Raw genomic sequence first — 19,200 nt, forward strand, 5'->3', positions numbered from 1 at the left:
TCTTGATTCCTTGTGTCCAGTGACTGGTGTTTAATCTTTTTTTTTTTTTTTTTCCCCCTGTGTAGTGTCTGATTAACCCAGGTTACTAAATATCAGTTCTTTCAGAGATTTAAAGGTCTGATGTGGGGACTAGTCAGCACTAGTCAGTGGACAAGCAAGGATAACTCTTCTCACTGTGAGCTGGTGCTGAGTGGGCCACCAAGTTCAATTTCCTCAAATTAAGACAGACAAATCAGACAGGTAGGCAGTAATGAACTCTATCTTCAGGGTGTCCTGAAGAAGAATGGGGAAAGGTTTTGTCGCTGGTGCGCAAAGAGAAATAGACAGTGGGAAGTCAGAGCAGATCCCCAGCTCTTATAAGTAGGATCTATACTGAGATCCAAAGCTTTAAGCTTTATATAGGGAGGGCCCCTTTATGTAAGCCAAACTGTCACAGCAGGGTTGTAAGACAGCTAAGGGTGTTTTTGATTGTCAGCTTCCAAAAGATTACCTAATACCCTTAAACATACTAGCATGCACATATTTGTTGAATGAACCGTATTATTTAGAAGTGAGTTCTAAAACTAGAGGATCTGCCTACTCTAACTAGAAAAAAGAAAACTCCTACCCTTATGAAAGTGGCTGAGTGCTCAGCAATCAGTATAACTTACTAAATGTAATAGAATCCAGTAAACCCCTCAGTTTTCAAACTTAAGCCCAAGAGACAACGAGACATTATTGTAACACCCTCCTGAAGGATGACCACACCACTTATGAGGACGTCTCGCCGCCCTCCATCCCCGCCACCCAATTCAAGCCTGAATTTGGTCAGTCTTGAATTCTACCTACCAACTTATAGAAAATAAAGAGAAGCAGGTTAAACTATACCACATGGTTATAACTGGCAAAATCTGTTCTGTTTGAAAGGCTCCAGAACATTTCAAAATGCAAACTGTAAAAGGCAAAGGAAAAAAAAAAAGATTAAGGGGATATACACATATTAAAGATACTTACGAGATAGCAATTAGTAACAATGTAAAGTCCTTATTTGGATCCTGATTCAAACAAACTTAAATATCCATGTATGACATTTGAGACAATGGAAATTTGAACAAATATTTACTAGAATTGATGATATAATTAGTTAAAAAATTTTTTACACGTGTGACAACATATTGTGGTTATGCTTTCTGAAAGTCTGTATCTTCTAGATACAAACTGAAATATTTATGTAAAAAAACTTGAAGTCTTTAGAAAAAAGTTTAAGAGTAATATAAAATTGCTTAGCTTTGGGACATTCTTGACACTTCTGAACATGTTAAGCTGTAATCAGCCTTTTTTCATAATCTATCATTTTATAGCAAAGTTAAAACAACATATAGCATAAATGTGGGAATCCCTTATTTCCCTAAAAAGTGGTAGAACAAATTCAAGTAGCTGAAACTGGAAGGTATTCCCCACCCTTCATGCAGCGATATGGCCAATGCCAGAGGAAATAAAATACTAGATAATGCAATTTAACGATTCATTTTCAATCTAATTTAAATCTGATCCTTCAAAATAAAAATGATTCTAATGTTTAAAACTAGCCCTAAGTGACAGTAGCTCCAATCACGGTGCTGTGTTTCCCAGAGCTGATTTTGAGCTTAACTGAATGCAGGAAAAGCACTGAAACCAGTCTGGCTTATATTCAAATGTGAGAGTCTACATAGCCCAGAAGTAGATTGCCAGATCTGGACTCAGATAGCCTGTTTACAGCACAGCTCTGGCACTTCCTTGCCCTATGAACTTTGGCCAGTTTCTTAACCTTTCTGTGCCTTTGACAGTCATCCATAAGAAGAGGATAAGAAATCTTGCCTATTAGGACTGTCAGTAGAATTAAATAAACACACATGAACAAATGCAAAGCAAATATTCAATAAATATTGGCTATATTCATGGCTCTGAATTCAGGGGTAGGAAAACTGATTCGATAATATTAAAAGTTTTATGAAAATTTAGTTTCAGAAATTAGAACTGTTTTAGAATATTCTCAGGTTTGTGAAATAAGTAGCACTGATTATGCTTAAATTGAACATAAGACTTGGTTGTTATAGATAAAAGAATAGTCACTAGGTTCTTAATTTGAAACATTTTCCCCATTCAGTTAAAAAAAACCCAAAAGATCAAACCCAGGGTGAAATCTGTCCCTTAGTGCTTAAGATTTCATACTAGTTCTCAATACCAAAAATTAAGAGTAAAAAATTGTGCAAAATGTTTCAGTAAAAACACACAATGAAATACTCTGGAAATGACTGATTCTTAAAAACACCTACAAATATAAGCCAGACAAATGTAAAAAAGTGAAACAAGATGAACTATTTTTCTGGTCATAAAATATTTATTAAGGTATATTTTAGGGAATATAGTGAATATAAAATTTAGGATCACAATATGAAGCAATTTCAATCCTCTCAAAAAGTCAGCCCAGTCCTCAATGCTCTGCAGATGTAAAACCACTGGTGAGACTCACTAAAAGCAGTTTGACTAGTACAGAAGAGGCTTTTCACATGAACATTTACAACTAGATCATCTGAATACCTCTTTTAAGTGCAAAACCACACCACATTACACTAATGCAGCAACAATGCATTCATATTGTTTTCATTAGTAGTCAGCTTGCATAAAACACCAGAAAAAAGCACAATGGAGCTCACAAAATTGGCTAAAAAAATGAACCTGTCCTGCAAAACACACACTGTAATGGAAGAAGACATTAAAAATGTATTATGCACACTACAGAAGCTGCGTTCATTCCAACAATCTCAAGTGTCACTTTCTTTTCTGAAAATCAAATTACATGAACCAGGCACAACTAATATTTGGGAGGCAGTGTGTAGCTAAAATTTCATTTAACTAATTATTCAATGATTTAAAAAATCCCCATAAATCTTTTCTGTCCTGAGGTAGTTGCAAAATAAATCATAACTTGGATATCAACTAGAGCTGAGGCTTTGACTTTTTACTCATTAAAACTAGTTGTTAAACTGACAAGAACTACCTTTTGATATTTAAAAGACAGTTGAGAAATGGGCCTCTTACTACACACACAAGATGATGGCTACGTAGGAAAGAGGAGTAGCTGCTTCAGAACGTGAGAGATATGGTCCACCATTGCTTCCACCCCCCCCCACCCCAACCATTTTAGATTCTTTATTGTCCAAAAAGCCACGGGGAGCAACACAGTAGAAGTAGACAAATCATCGTCCTTTGCTGTAGCCAGGGAAGAAAAGGTCAAGTAGAGTCTGCAGAACCTCATTGGGAATCATGATGTAATTCTGGCCAAGATCGTGCCGGCAAGCAGGGCAGGAGAACACTTGAGCCTTAAAGGAGCGCTGTAAGCAATCCTAAGGCAAAACCAAAACCAAAATGAAACAAAATAAAAAAACACCTAATTTCATCTGAGGGTAAAGCATATAGAAAGTACTCAACAACTTAGGCTTTTAAACAGAACTAGAAACTTACTGTTTGGCAACAAGAGAAACATAAAACATGAACAACTGTCAAGGCCTGAATCTGCACTATGAAAATTAACCTACAGATGTGGCTTTAGTTCCACCTCTAACACATACTGTGAGACTTCAGGTAAATGACCACTTTTGTATACATTAATTTCCTCATCCAGTAAAAATGAATGTTAGAATTCTGCATGTTTCCACTAGCCTCACCTTCTAGGTTGGATTTTAATCCTGATCTTTCCTGATAGAGCACAAAAGAAAAACAACTCAGGAATCCCCTGCTTAAAACTAAATTATGTATCTATTTTATGAAGTCAATGTATAATGTGCTTTCCAAAAATATATTTAGCTCTACTTAACTGACTCAAGGTCACATACAAACACTTATGTGGAAGGTCGGTTTCCATTTTACAAAAGAAACTAAGTTCAGAAGTTAGGTCAGGGCACATAACCACCAGTCAGTAGAACAAGATTCCAACCTTGGTTTGACTGAAATTCCAATGCCTTTTACACCACACTGATAAGACAATATTCAACTCCTCTGGGCATGCTGCCAGACTGAATCTGTTCTAGGTTCCCTCAAGTACACGAAATTATTTCAGTTTGCACTATAATATATGAAACATACATAAGCTGTAACAGAAAATAGCAACAACACATTACTTTCTTCTCTATTTCAACCCCTCCTCAATAATTTCAAACATGATAGAATGTTGAGACTATACAGATTTGAATTACTATAGAATTAAAACATGGATTCACCACCAAGATGTAATTAAGTGCTTCCTAACCAGCAAGGTTCCTTATCTATTCTGCTTCATGAAAAAAATGCTTGTTCGCGTGCTGAAAAGAGGTTTGGAGGTTAGTATGCCTTCTGGCCTAACAAGGGAAAATGAGAAAGGAGTTCTACTTACTTTACAGACATTGTGGAGGCAATCTGTTGTCACAGGCTGGTAAACTAGCTCCTGGCAGCAGACACACATAAAAGATTGTTCCAATTTTTTCAGAAAATTCTAGAATGGTACCCAAGGAGAAGAAAAAAAGGTTAGCATTTCATAATATATTAAAAGAATTCCAAATAATTGGGCAAAAAAGTGTCAATCCCATTTAGTATGTTTTCTATTAAGAAAAAAATCAAGTAGTGATTGTAACTACAAGCAAATGTGTAATAGGAAACTGCAGAAATCCCATCCATAAGATAAACACATTAGTTTTTAAATCTTAGGATTGAGTTGCAAAGGTTGCAAAGTCAGGACATATGGCTTTAAAAAGTAAACTTCATATTCCAGAGATTACTATTTTTCACTTAAAAAAATCATGAACAGCCTGTCTCAGGTCTATACAGATCTATTTTCAAAAAGCTCCATGGTATTCTAGTATTCTAATATATCTATATATATTCAATCTTTTTCTCTTACAAAACTTTAATACTTATTTTTTATGCTAAAAAAGATAAAAGCACTTGGCAATAATACTCTAGTATTTAAGACCCCAAAGAATCAACGTATTTATTTACCTAGAATAATTTTCTGTGATATTTTGCCCCAATCCCCAATCCCATATTTTCCTGGTGCTACTGTTTACTCAAATTGGGACTAAATTACAGAAGGTCGAGCTTTATAAAGCAAACATGATCAGATGGGTAGTCTATAATCTTCAAAAGCCATTACTGGGTTCCATCTTATCCAAGCTGTTTGTTTAACCTAGAAGGAAAAGTAGTTTTTTGAATAGTCACCAGGATAATCCTCCACTCAGTTATTTTTTGGTAGTAGGGGAGTATATTTTATGTTTGTTCTTTATGTTAATAAAAAAAAGTAGAATCTACAGGAATTTCAAGTAAAAAAAAAAACCAAAGATTCCATTTCATAGTTATGTCTTGATAATAACTTATTTTTAAGCATGGATTATAAAGCTCAAGTGAATTATCAATGAAGTGTTATTCAACACACTGGAAGAATATACCAGTTAGGGGGAGATGCGGAAAAAACTTAACTTTAATACCAGGTACCTTCTCTCTGACAAACTACTTTGTTAATGACTGATGTTTCCCTAGTACCTCCACAGTGCCTGTAATATGAGCATATTTAGTATCAACATTTTGAGTTCCTACAATGTGCCAGGCACTCATCTACATAGCAGTAATAAAAAGGCCAAGTCTCTGCTCTCATGGAACTTTATAGTCCTTTAGGAGAGCAGATTTTTAAAAACTCAACTTCAGATAGTAGTATCTGAGGAAACAAGGCAAATTAAAGCAACAGAGTAAGGAGGGTCTATTTTAGAAAGGATAGCCAGGGAAGGCCTCTCTGAGGAGTGTAGTATTTTGCAGAGACTTACAAGATATGAAGGAATGAACCACATGAAGATACAGAGAGGAGAATTCTAGTCAGAGAGATAGTATAAAGGCCTAGGAACAGGAACAGGTTGAGTGTGTTTAAATAGCACAGATGTCACTGTGGCTAAAGCAGTTTGGGCCTGAGAGAGCAGCAAGAGAAGAATTCAGAGGTAGGTAGGGATGGATGCCAGATCATATAGGGCCTTGGGAAGGTGTCTGGATATAAGCATACATATGTAATATATGCATTTATTTAAAAGTCACTGCTGGCCAAAACCTGATTTTTCTGGCTTACTAAATGTGTTCCTGGTTTATCTGAAAAGAATGGGCATGAAACCTACGCAGGGCAATAGTACATAAATGTTCAGAGTAACCACTAGCAGCAAGGTCACAGTCACCTGACCTAGGTATAGGTGTGTAAGATCCTGCCAACAGGGGCAGGATTTTTATTGTTTTTGTTTGTTTGAGAACTGTCGGTTGGTGACTTTCACATAAAAGTTACATTGAAGGAAGAGGTTGAAAAGTATACTTGATTTGCACATACCTACCAAGTCTTGCAGGATTTGACCACTTCAATAATTTGTTAAAATTGATAAACAGGGTATATGAAAAGCCGCAGATTGAAGCCTAATACACATGTCCAACCCAGACAACAGACGCGCAAAAGAGAACTTCCATGTGCACTCAGGTGGCATTATCCTTCACCTGTATCTGCTACTTTGTCTTCTGCCCACTCACAGCTGGAACTCACCTGAGTTATCACTAACCAGCTGTATCCTCTCCAACCAGAAAATAATCTGACCATGACCAACAACTGCTTGCTGTTTCTTACTTGCTCTCAGTGAAAAAGAATCTGATGTACCAGAGTCAGACTCTCCATATGCCTGGTTCTCTTGGCTAAAAAGCAAGTAACACTTCTCACAGAGCTAACTCACTTTTCTCTGTCCTCTAAACATGTGAGTCTCATTCTACCCAAGGACAACCCAAAATATCACATTTATAGACGAAACAAAGAAAAAAAAACCCTCCAGTATCAATCCAAAGGGTATCTGATAAACCTCATTCTTTCTAAGTCTACAAACTGTATCAGGAAGATGTTTCCATAATGATGACTATTTGTCAAACAAAAAGCAACACAAAAACTATGAGAGTTCCCTCTAAATCCACATAAAAGGGGCATATAGATATGCATTAACACCATTTCAGACACAAGAAGTTCTGGCCAATGTACTCAGAAAAATGAAGAAAACATTGGAAGGGAGAAATTACTAAAAAATGGCAAAGTGAAATTTCAAGAGAGGATACTAGACCTCACCCACAAAACAGCAGCTTTTCTTTTTGAAGGAAAGAAAGCAGAAGAGTACCGATATTACACATGACAAGGGGCTAATATCTAAGAAAACGGAAGAATCAAATTTATAAGCAAAATTAGAGACAATAAGAGCAGTGAGCAAAGAATGAACAGACAATTTACATTTGAAACCCCTACCTTTTGGGATTTGATAAGAAAGCTTCATTGCAAAACACAGCTTAACACAAAACCCAGACGTCAGTTAACCTTAAAATTCCTTTTCACTTTAAAATTTTATCATTACCAAAAAAAAAAAAAAAAAAAAAAGGAAAAAAAAATCCAAAACATAAGAAATACTTAAATAAATGCTGGTTTATTTTACTCCTAGGTTGAACGTGTGGGCATTGAAAATTATGCTGAATTGCTTAAGACTTGTTCTATCAGGTAACTTTGAGCTATAACAAACCTTTCCTGATGAGTTTTAGATTAAACTGAATGTGTTCCACAACTGAAAATTCTTCCTATGAACAGCACCTCACCGTAAATTATGAAGTTCAAGCACAGAAAGGTCAAAAAACCAATATCTAAGACTAAAATCCATTTAAAAGCATCAAGTGCTGCCTCATTTCTGAAAGGTGGCCGTACTGGGTGAGAAGATTGGATAAAAGGATCAAGTTTTAACTGACTTGTGAAAATGATAATTCATAGGGAAAATATTTTTCATCATTTGTTAATATTAGAAACTTGTGAAAAAATATTTACATACTGGTCCTTCCCCAAGAGATGCAAGAACTTCATCCCATAGCTTCTGGTTTTGATGATCTTCTCTGATTAGATGTTGTTGTTGAGGGGTTAGTTGGAAAGCCTCAACTGCTTCTGCTGAATCTGATGCTTTCGGTACTTTGGAGGCACTTGGACAATCATCTAGATTTATTTAAAAATACATCAGCACACTACAAGTGGTTCTAAGCAGAACTATGAAACGAAAGAGTAAACTGGCACCAATTATGTTTAGCATGAAGATAACCAGGGTAGAGCAGCATTTAACTTTCCCATATAGCTTAGGATACTTTGTTTAGGCTCTGACACTATTAAGATACACAAAAATCTCACCCCACCCCACCCCACCCCCACCAAAAAAAAAAACCTTCCATTTTTTAAAATTTCTTATGAGTTTTCAATTTACTCTCTTACTATTTCTCTTTATTAGAAACTATGTTATTCAGATTTATGTCCTGCAATCATTACCTACCATCTGTAGATGGCCTTTTTGAGGCTCCACTGGCCTTCTTTGACTGTCCTTTAGTAGTCTTCTTCCCTTCTTTATCTGAAGGGTAACCTACTGGATACTGACGAGGGAAAAAAGTACAATGTAGATTTAAGCTTCACAGAGAAGAGGGGCTCTAGATCCTTGTCAGAAATTTAAAAAGGGGAATGGGGAGGAATCTATACTTTCCCTAAATTGAAAAGATTTATATAAAGGACACAGACGTTTAAAGAAACAGAATTCAAAGGACATAAGACTATTAAAAATCCCCAATTCAGTGTAAAACCATGTAGCTTTGACTGTTAAAGATATTCCATTTTATAATGTGATGATCTTAGTTTCAGATCAAAGAGAAGAAAGAACTTTTTAGGAGTTGTGACTAGGGGGCTTAAAAAGTTTGAGGAAGAAAGGAAAGTAGAATTAGATATGAAGGTAAGTGAAGATCAACCAAAGAGCACAATAGATGATACTCATATAGTTGGGGTTACACTAAGTTATGGAGCCAATCTTAAAAACAAAAAACCCCATGAAGGGCCAAATTTCTATCTCCCCAAATTAAGAGGCAGGGGTGGGGTGGGGCGGGAGAGCTTTTAGAAGACCTAAAGCCACTAAATTACGGAATTCTTTATCAACTAAAAGGTTAGACTTTAAGGAATAAATTCTACCTTATTACCCTTGTGTGTTATTGGCTATGCTTTCTTTTGGACATGCTTTGTGATAACACTCATATTTAAAAGCTCAATATGTTATACAGGCCTCATCGATGATATTAACTCATCATAGCTGAGTGGCTTATATGCTTCGTTCTGCTCAACTGTTTCAAATTTAACCTATCTAGAACACTGCTCTGCTGAACAGTAGACCTGAAAAAAAAAATCCTTTGAAAATGGATTCAACAATAGGTTTTAAAAATATTTACTTAAAAAAGGAATTATTTTGGCAGTTATTTTAGCAGCTGATGGGTCTCATTTAAACAATTCTATGAGTTTAAAAAGAAAACAAAAACAGAAACAGACTTGCACTAGAAGAGACACACTCACCTGCCTGGGTGGTCAGACACTTGCCCATAGTTCAGCCCCTACACATGCAGTGTGGGCAGAGCCAGGGGAAATGACAAAGCTGGTAGTCTTTACGAGAAGCACAGCGATGGGGAGTGATGGAGGATGAGCTCAAACCATGCTCTGAAGTCAGTGTCAGGGACAAAGTCTAGGGTGTATAGGTAGTGGAGGGGAAATGGAGCCATACCATCCATTATGCACAAAAAACCAACAAAGTCTTATATGGGTTAACAGCTGAGCATGGGCAAAGGGAAAAAAAAAAAAGGCAAAGCACTAAAGGTGGTGACAGGACAAGGAAGCAGCTTTGAGGGGGAAGAGAGAAAAGGGGTGAGGAAAAGTGAGAAGGGTAGAAAGCAGACCACTCTTATAAGCCACCTCCCCCCTTCCCCTACCAGAGACACACCCCCTGTGCCCTCTAGGATAAACTTCCCTTCTCAAGACCTCTTATATCTAAAGTTTAGGTATCCCTTTCCCTCATACTTCAAGTCCAGATTGAATTGGAAATACAGCTGACCCTTGAACAACACAGGGGGTTAGGGCGGGGCCAATCCTCTCAAGTTGAAAATCCCTGTGTAACTTATAGTTGGCCCTCCACATCTGCAGATTCAACCAACCACAGATATGTATTGAAATATTTGCTATTGAAAAAAATCCATGTATAACTGGACGCATGTAGTTCAAACACATGGTGTTCAAGGGTCAACTGCATTTTACATTTCATTGTCAAGCCCAGCTTTCCCCAAGCACAATTCTTGGTCTTAGGGCAGTTTGACACCTAGGATGCTACTTTTTTACTTCTTTTCTTTCTGTATACTTGCATGATCTCATTCCTCACCCCTTACAGTCCACTGACCAACTGCTGTGGGTTATATCCAGTGTTAAGGCACATAGATAGTACAGAGGCGTACGTTTTTATGAAAATACAAGTAGCCTAGACAAACGTAATCTAACCTGTAAACGTAGACATAGTCTCCTTGACCGTTCTATTCCTTCTGAGGTCCAAGGAGCAGGCTCAACATCATCTCTCCTTAAAAGATAGCGCCAAACCAAGAATCCATGGCTTGATGAAATCTCTGGCCAGTATTTCACCACCTAAATTGTAATATTTCAGTACTAGTTTGAAATGTAAAGTTTAGACTTATTCATAATGTCATATTAGTGTTTTAAGTAAACTTGGCAGAACTAAATGCAACTTTGAAAGATACTTGCTCTGCTGTAATAGTAAGTAAAAAAATATGCACTTAAATATTGTTTTGACCTTATTTCTTAATTATGATAATTCCCGTTAAGTATAGATTGCTATAAATTTGAAGTAGCAGCAAGATTATGCTCATTAATTAATAGAATTTTGCATAATAGTATATAAAAATGGTGGCAGTAGATGTCTTCATTTTTAAAACAAAGAATGCAACCTATTTTCAAAATTATGATGTGCTCCACTTCGAAAAATCTATTAAAACTAGAATCATTCTGGAAGATATAAGAATCAATATCTACAATGGCCAAGTTATTTGAACAGTTTTATAATAAGAGAATATATGCTTGTAAAAAAAACTTAACCCAAAATATAACTCTGTCTTTAGGGACTTCAGATAAGCCTTAAAAGACAAGTGTCAAAATTAAGAGATCGTTTTGTACATGTTGTATTTCCAGAAAAAGTAGAAAGACCAACTAAGATGGTCTATTGTTTCCTTTAGCCCACCCACAGTAGAGCAGTTCCCTGTGGCAACCCTGTCTTGAAAGCCCAGGAAGAATGACTAACAAGATGTCATGCCAGATAGAGCACCTTATAAATGCCATCATATCTGTTGCCTTCTTCAGGAGCATATTTGCTGATCTTCCTCCCTTTAAAACTGCGTATCACTCTGACTGGCTTACCAGCTCTCCAATTCCGAGACTCTGCTCCAATTTTATCATCCAATGGAGCATCACAGTTTAGGGCCAATGCCCTAAAAAATAAAACAAAGTCTTTATACCAAGTAATCTTTCTTCAAGTATATAATCGCATCATTAGCTCAATTAAAAGGTGAATTATGCCTTACCTGATGGTTAAGATTCTATGATTCTTTCCATATTATTCCAGATAATAGGATTATGCTTTCCCCCACCAGCAGAGAAGACAAATCAGTTTTCTGATGTCACCCCCAAGCCAGGGGATTGGTTCTCAGATAGCCTGTAGGGTTCTTCTGAAAGTAATAACATCTGTGCCACGTATAATAGAAAACAACTAGAAATACATGGAATTTTCTTTAAATAACGTTTGTTGAGGGAAGGGAGAAAGTTGGAAAACTAAAGCAAGTGATTGTTGTAATAGTTATTTTTGATAAGGGAATGAGGTAAATTGCTGGAGAAATGTAGAAAGAAATCCAGAAAAATAAATTTGTCAGCAAGGTATGAATGACCTTTCTAGGTCTACTTTCCACATTCCAGACAATAGAGATTCCTTAAAGTTTAGAAGATAATAAGAACAAGTTTAATATGAGAATATCCTTTAAAGACTTCCAGTAAAAAGGTAAGTTTAAATAAAACTGAAGCATTCAAACACCTGTGCTAAATCATGACAATAAAGATTTTTGGCTGCTCAAGATCACTACATTTTACTGATGACACATGAACAAGGAGGAACACTGAGCTGGAAGCAGCACTGGATTTAGCTGAAGCTTCCTTAGTATGTGTACTCACCTAGTAGTAATTAATCAGTAAGGTTAATAGACGTTAGAAGACCTTCCTTGGGGAAACTTAGTCCTGCTCCCCAAAAGACAAACTAGAATGTATTTAAAGTTAGTATTTTTCCTCTAAGACACCTATATCCTAAGTGAAAAGAATCCACTAAGAACATTTAAGGTTAAAAAAAAGATACCCTCCCCTCAAATCTGGTAAAATCAGATATGATACAACATGCTTTTTCAGGGTATAGTTCTTTTTATGCAAGCTCAAAAACAAACAAACAAAAAACCCCCCAAACAAAGACCTTAAGACTAAATGACTAATCTACCATAATCTTTTTATCATAGCTAAAGTAAATGAACTTAAGTGTTTTGTTAAAAAAATTTTTTAATAGACGTGGTCAGAGTTAAAGGTCACCAAGTTATCTTTTTTATCTCAAATGGGAGATGAATTAAAACTCTGAGGTAGAAGAAAATGTAGCCATCAATTCTAGGGCTGGTATTATTTATGGAATACCTATTGAGATACATATACTTCATCCTCTTAAAGAGCTAAGAAAGAGATATGTACTATCTTCACATTAATGAGCGGAATGCTTTGGTGCTCACAGGTACCTTCCATCATAATGACTGCACCATTAACTGGAATTATTAACTCACTTCTAGCTTCACATAAGTATGCAGTCTGTTCAAGTTTGTGTAAAGAGTCCAAGAGGATGAAACTAGGCAAAACAACAAGGCTTTTCCATTATTCTATCCACAGCTCAATCGATTGCCTCTAAACGCCCTGATAAAGGATGGCCAGGTTACCTGCTGCCCTCTTCAGTTTCATAAAGTGGAAGAGCTGAGAAGAAACAGGAACAAACTTCTCAAAAGCAAAAAGCAGGTATCAAACTACCTCTTAGTAGAGAAACAAAAAAGGAATTAGACCATATACACGTCAGGAAAGAGTATACTATGGGTCAGAGCTTTCACCTCAGCTTTCGTGTTTATAAAACATATAGGTACCTTTGCCTAAGAGGCCTTTACAATCACAAGGTGTACTCACAGCTTAATGTATAAATTACCTGAGGGAATGTTAGAGTCTCTGTGATAAGTCAATCCTAAATTGTTTTGAGTTTCTATTTCATTTTCACTACCTTCCTTATTAATATAAACATTTTTACTACTTGTCAATTATTTTCTGAGATTGTGACATGATAAACAGGGTATATTTATTAGATTCTTCAAAAGCTTGACAAGAATCTATCATGTACATTACAAGTGAAGGTAGTTACAAAGGAAGTTTCATTCAAGCCAAATAATGTTATTATTAAAGGGAAAATATAATTTTCAGATTTGACAACATGAAAAAGCCCTTCTGAAAATTCAAGATACATTTTCATTGACAATACACATCAAAATATTTCTAATTCCTTTTAAGATCATTCTTCCTAAAGAGTTGCTTTCTTGTTAGAAAAAGACTGCGTAGGGGCTGGACTCCTACCTCAGCAATGTTTTCACCAGCAAATCTGACCTGTCTCCTCTGCTGGTTCAATAAAATAATCCTACTGTCAGAAATAATATAGAAGGAAGACATAAAAACAGATTCTATGTAACTTGGTATGCAACAAAGTCTTGAAATCATAAAGTATATTCTTTACTTCACATGGTAATCAGAAATTAAGGACACACTACTTAAAACTGAGTGATTTAGACTCAGGAAAGCGAAAAATACTCACTTTTACTCAGTATTCCACAAAATACCCTTAATAATAGGATACAAAAAATTTCAACTTCATGATCACAAAATTATCAGTATGACAAGTTATAATGTGGTCATTGATATCTGATGGTTTGGGTTACTTAATTATTGGTATTAGCATGCACTTACGAAATAAAACATTTTGAAGTTATTAAATTTTCTATTCCCATGGAAGCTGGAATATCATGAATATTTCTATAGAATAAAGTCAGCACAAGGTGGCTCTTTTGTACCTAAACATTCTCTTTTTTAACAGTTAAAAGACATTTTATCATAAATCCTAAAAGCATCTTGTGTAGTTCTGATTAAGTTATCTGATGTTTCACTTATGCACATAAATGTGGCTCCCAAACATAACCCTATTTCACATTAGTCTCCTCTAAAAAGAAGTTTGTCACTTTAAAAGATAAATCTGTGTTTAGTAGAACATAACTTTGACCTATGTGGTAGTAGATAAGCCACCTTGTCCTCAATTTCATTAAATTATATAGGTTCCTTTCCTTTAAAGGTTTCAATATGTTTCCAAATGCAAAGCACACGTATTAAGACTGGGAATTATTTCATTTAAAAAAATGATACTAAGAAATAAGTTAGGAAGCTTATAAGTAATTATATACTAATCAGGTAATAGGATTTGTATTTTAGCTATATTAACTCACAATTTAAGATTCTCCTCTACAGTGTAAGTTATAAATTATAGTCCTATAATCCAACTTTTACACAAAGCCCAAATTCTAAACAGTCTTTACAAACTAACAATATAGAGTACCTGTTCATGTTTGTTAATGTTTGATCAGCCGATGGTGCACCAATTCTTTTATTACCAGCAAGATTTTTACCACCACTCCCAGTGTATGTGAATTCATCACCTCGGTCCTGCAGAAGAACATTTTTGGCATTAAAACCTAAATTATACCTAATTATACCAGGTATAATTCACCAATTCTTGTTTCAGAGTCAGAACTTTTGGTTCAGATGTTATAAGTTGACATGTTCTCTCAAGGTATCTACCAAAATAAGGCAAAATTCAAATGCAATCTTGTGTGTAATATACCTTCAAGCTGTATCACTTGATCTAAAGATTTCATTTTAAAGTTATAGCTTCCAACACCTCCAAACATAGTATTCTTATACAAATAACTTATAGAATGTTACAAAATAAGGTCTTATGGGTTGGGAATATTGTTTAGTTTAATTCAATGTTATTAAAATCAACTTATCAATATTAATTTGTAGGTTCTTTACAGGGCACCATTTTAATAAATACTCCAAAACTGATTTCCCAACAGCAATCTATACCACATCCAAGGCTTGTTTTTTTTTTTTTTTAACATCTTTATTGGAGTATAATTGCTTTACAGTGGTGTGTTACATTTCTGCTTTATAACAAAGTGAATCACCATATCCAAGTTTGCTGCTAAATTTCAAAGTTAAAAATCATAACAGCATTGTAAGTTCCCCACATTTTACAGTCTATGCAAATTATATTGGCATAAAACAATTACCTATCATTAAGAAGAAAGTTAGAAAAGAATTGGATACTATAAGTTGTATAGCATCTACTAAATGTGAAAAAAAACACGCCCAAAGAAGATATTAAAAACTAGCTCGGGCCTCCCTGGTGGCGCAAGTGGTTGAGAGTCCGCCTGCCGATGCAGGGGATACGGGTTCGTGCCCCGGTCTGGGAGGATCCCATATGCCGCGGAGCGGCTGGGCCCGTGAGCCATGGCCGCTGAGCCTGCGCGTCCGGAGCCTGCGCGTCCGGGGCCTGTGCTCCGCGACGGGGGAGGCCACAGCAGTGAGAGGCCCGCATACCGCAAAAAAAAAAAAAAAAAAAAAAAAAAAAAAACTAGGTCCACAAGTATTTTTATAGTAGCTACAAATTTATATTGCTATTGTTTTTGCCTCATTCAGTACTTAAACCGAGAAAAGTAACTATCAGTATGTAAATTAATTCTACTAACACTATCTCAATAGTGGTTCTTCTTCAATGCAAGATTATTTTAACTAGTTCAGACTGAACTTAAGATAATGAAGTTTTCTCTACTTAATTCTTGCTTGTAATAAAGGTCAATTATTTTGCATCTAGTTTTTCCTTTGATTAAAAGTCATAACTAAAAATCTCATGGTTTTAAGTGTTTCTATATGTCCTAAAACCTTCATTCAATTCACTTTGTTGACCCAAAATTGAGGTCTATATTTTAAGGAATAAGGTGTTAAGGAATTTCATCTTCAGTGTATACTCCATTTGAAGGAATTCTAATAAATAAGTACATCTAAAACAGTCCAGAATACTTCTTAAATTGATCAGATACAGTCTTCCAAATGGTATCTGGATTGACTTCACAATGCTCATATTTATAACCTTGTCGACTTTTAAAGTTGTAACTGTGGTAGTGCTATAAAGGAAAAAGTAGTGTGAACTAGGTAGGAGAGAGCATAATAGGGACAACCTAAGTTCAACAGTGTTTGAAACATAAGAACAAAAACATTTCTGATTATTCTTCAAGCAGCAAATAATCATGTAAAAATAGTTAAATTTTATGTCATTAACTCATCTATACTTGAATTCATCATTATACCATGAAAGCACGCAGATGAAACAGACTGGGAGAAAATACCTGCAAACTACACATCCAATGAACAGTAAAAACAAACAAAACCCACAACCCAATTAGAAAATGGGCAAAAGACCTGAAGAGCTACACCACCCAAGAGGATATACACATAGCAAATAAATAAATCATGTCCAACACTCTTAGCCATTAGGGAAATGTCAATTAAAACTACAATAAGCTGGGCTTCCCTGGTGGTGCAGTGGTTGAGAGTCCACCTGCTGATGCCGGGGACACGGGTTTGTGCCCCGGTCTGGGAAGATCCCACATGCCGCAGAGCGGCTAGGCCCGTGAGCCATGGCTGCTGAGCCTGCGCGTCCGGAGCCTGTGCTCCGCAAGGGGAGAGGCCACAACAGTGAGAGGCCCGCCTACCGCAAAAAAAAAAAAAAAACTACAATGAGCTATATCTACATACCTATCAGAATGGCTAAAAGAAAGCAACAACACTGAATGCTGGTGAGGATGCAGAGAAACTGAATCACTCATACACTGCTGATAAGAACAAGAAGTGGTACAGTCACTCTGGAAAGTACTTCAGCAGTTTCTTTTTTTCCATCTTTTTTTTTTTTTTTGGCAGTTTCTTAAAGAACTAGTCATGCAACTACCATACAACCCAGCAATTACACTTCTGGGCATTTATCCCAAAGAAATGAACACTCATATTTACAAAAAAACCTGTACACAATTTTTAATGCAGCATTATTTGCTGGAAATAACCAATATGTTCTTCAATGGGTGAAGGGTTGTACTGTGGTACACCTATATCCATGGAACACTACTCAGCAATAAAAAGGAATGAACTATTGACACATGCCACGATTTGAGGATTATGCTGAGTGAAAAAAAGCCAATCCCAAAGGTTATACACTATACGATTCCATTTATAAAAATTTTTGAAGTGACAAAATCATGTGGGATCCTTGTTGTAAGGGAAATGTTCAGTGTCCTGAATGTATCAATGTCAGTATCCTGGTTGTGATATTAAACTATAGTTTTGCAAGATGTTACCACTGGCTGAACCTGAATAAAGGGCAAAGACATCTCTGTATTATTTCTAATGCTACATGTCAATCTACAATTATGAAAAATGTAAATGAGCCCAAAATTAAAAATGAGCTCTAAAGAAAATGTGACTATTTTCACTGCAATAATCAGTACACACAAAGATTAAAGACTGCCAATTGATTTACTTTTTAACTGGTAAAAAACTGACCACTTCAACATAAAAATGATGCTAGAAGAGATGCGATTTATCCTGGACAAAGCTTCTGTATTTTACTGAATGATCAAGACAGGTTCTAAAGAACAAGCTTGTATCATGACTTACTACTTCATCCGCAAATCCACCAGCCAGGACAAGAGAGTAAGCGCCATCATTACTTCGACCATGAATTCCACCAACATGGGGCCTATGGACACCCGCTTCGCTCACCTATAACATCAAGAGAGACTTAAAATACCTTTGAACAGTTCGTTAAGTTACATTTACAAAATGGTTTCACATATGTTATTGTATCCTAAAAGCTTCAACTAAGAACTGAATATCACACAGAATTCTAAGTTTTGCTCACAGACTACTTCTCCCCAACTATATATCCTTCAGGTACTGAACTCTTAAAACTGCTCAGGCCTAGAATTGTGAGTTTCAAAATAACTATTAAATAATTATTATCCTACGTCTATTGGTAATTCCAGCTCAATTTGGGCAAAAAATAATTTACTGTAAGTGCTCTAGATCTCTTTTTTCTCCTTTCTCATCTTTCATTATGGCACTGTTCCCTAGCCAAGTCAAAAAGGCAAGAGTCATTTCAGCCTCATTCTTCTGTATTCTTCAAACACATCTGGTCGCAAATATTGCTGATTTGATCGCCTAAATCTCTCAAAACCATCTTTTTCTACTTTCACTGATATAAGCCTAGTTTGAGTATGAATACTTAAAACATACCCTTTTTCACTGCCTCCAGCAGTTTTGTTCCTTCAAACTCATTCTACCTATCACAAACAGAATGATCCTTTTAAGAACATATCTGCTTTTATTTTTCAACTGCTTAACATGTATTTAACAGTCTTAATAGTATATTAAGCCCAAGTTAAGTATTACATATTACCCTCTCTCAACCGGGCTCCTATCTACTTTCCCAGCCTTATCTTCGGCTTCTCCATTATGGAGCCTATACATCTGAGCCCAACTACTCAATGATAAACATACTACCCATTTTTAGTTTATTCATGTAATTCTTCTATTTCAATGGCCTACTACTTTTCCCCATGTATCTTCAATTCTGGCTCACTTAAACGTAAGTGTCACTTCTTTGTGTACTTCAAACTCCCTAAGAGAAGTATTCTAATTCATTTGTTTATCACACAACTGTTCTTAGCAGAGTAAATCCAAGCCTGTATAGTGGGCTAGGTAAAGAGGCATATTAGAAGTTGATGAGAAGCTGATAAGAGCAACAGAACCTGGATTTAGGCCTTGGAAACACTTAGGTACTTTAGAGCATAGGACCATTTGATTCCCAACCTCACCAACCCCGATAATAAATCATGCTGAATCTTCCCTACTTCCTAAACTGCAAATCTGTCCTCCTAAATGCTTAGGCCAATGACCTCAGTCATCTTAGACCATTATTAATGAGGCTTTTACAATCTGGGAATGAATGACAGGCATACAAAAAAAGAAGCAAACAAAGAACAAGGCAATTAAAAATACACTAAGTGTATTTTATTATAATTTTTATTTCATATATAAAT

At 35.9% G+C, this 19,200-nt stretch overlaps 1 protein-coding gene across 2 annotated transcripts in view; it reads right to left on the minus strand.

Moving 5' to 3' along the window:
• Positions 1-2,337: 2,337 nt before the first annotated feature.
• Positions 2,338-19,200, minus strand: part of UHRF2 (ubiquitin like with PHD and ring finger domains 2) — a 73,468-nt gene continuing 56,605 nt past the window's right edge. For both annotated transcript variants that reach the window (XM_060102170.1, XM_060102169.1), the window contains 8 exons: positions 17,777-17,881; positions 14,604-14,710; positions 11,211-11,373; positions 10,376-10,516; positions 8,352-8,448; positions 7,866-8,023; positions 4,391-4,489; positions 2,338-3,365 (listed from right to left, as the gene is read on the minus strand). In XM_060102170.1, the coding sequence (XP_059958153.1) occupies positions 3,219-3,365; positions 4,391-4,489; positions 7,866-8,023; positions 8,352-8,448; positions 10,376-10,516; positions 11,211-11,373; positions 14,604-14,710; positions 17,777-17,881 (1,017 nt within the window). In that variant the 3' untranslated portion in view covers positions 2,338-3,218. The remainder of the gene's footprint in view (positions 3,366-4,390; positions 4,490-7,865; positions 8,024-8,351; positions 8,449-10,375; positions 10,517-11,210; positions 11,374-14,603; positions 14,711-17,776; positions 17,882-19,200) is intronic.

Source organism: Mesoplodon densirostris, chromosome 6 (genome assembly GCF_025265405.1).
Source record: "Mesoplodon densirostris isolate mMesDen1 chromosome 6, mMesDen1 primary haplotype, whole genome shotgun sequence".
Classification (NCBI taxonomy): domain Eukaryota; kingdom Metazoa; phylum Chordata; class Mammalia; order Artiodactyla; family Ziphiidae; genus Mesoplodon; species Mesoplodon densirostris.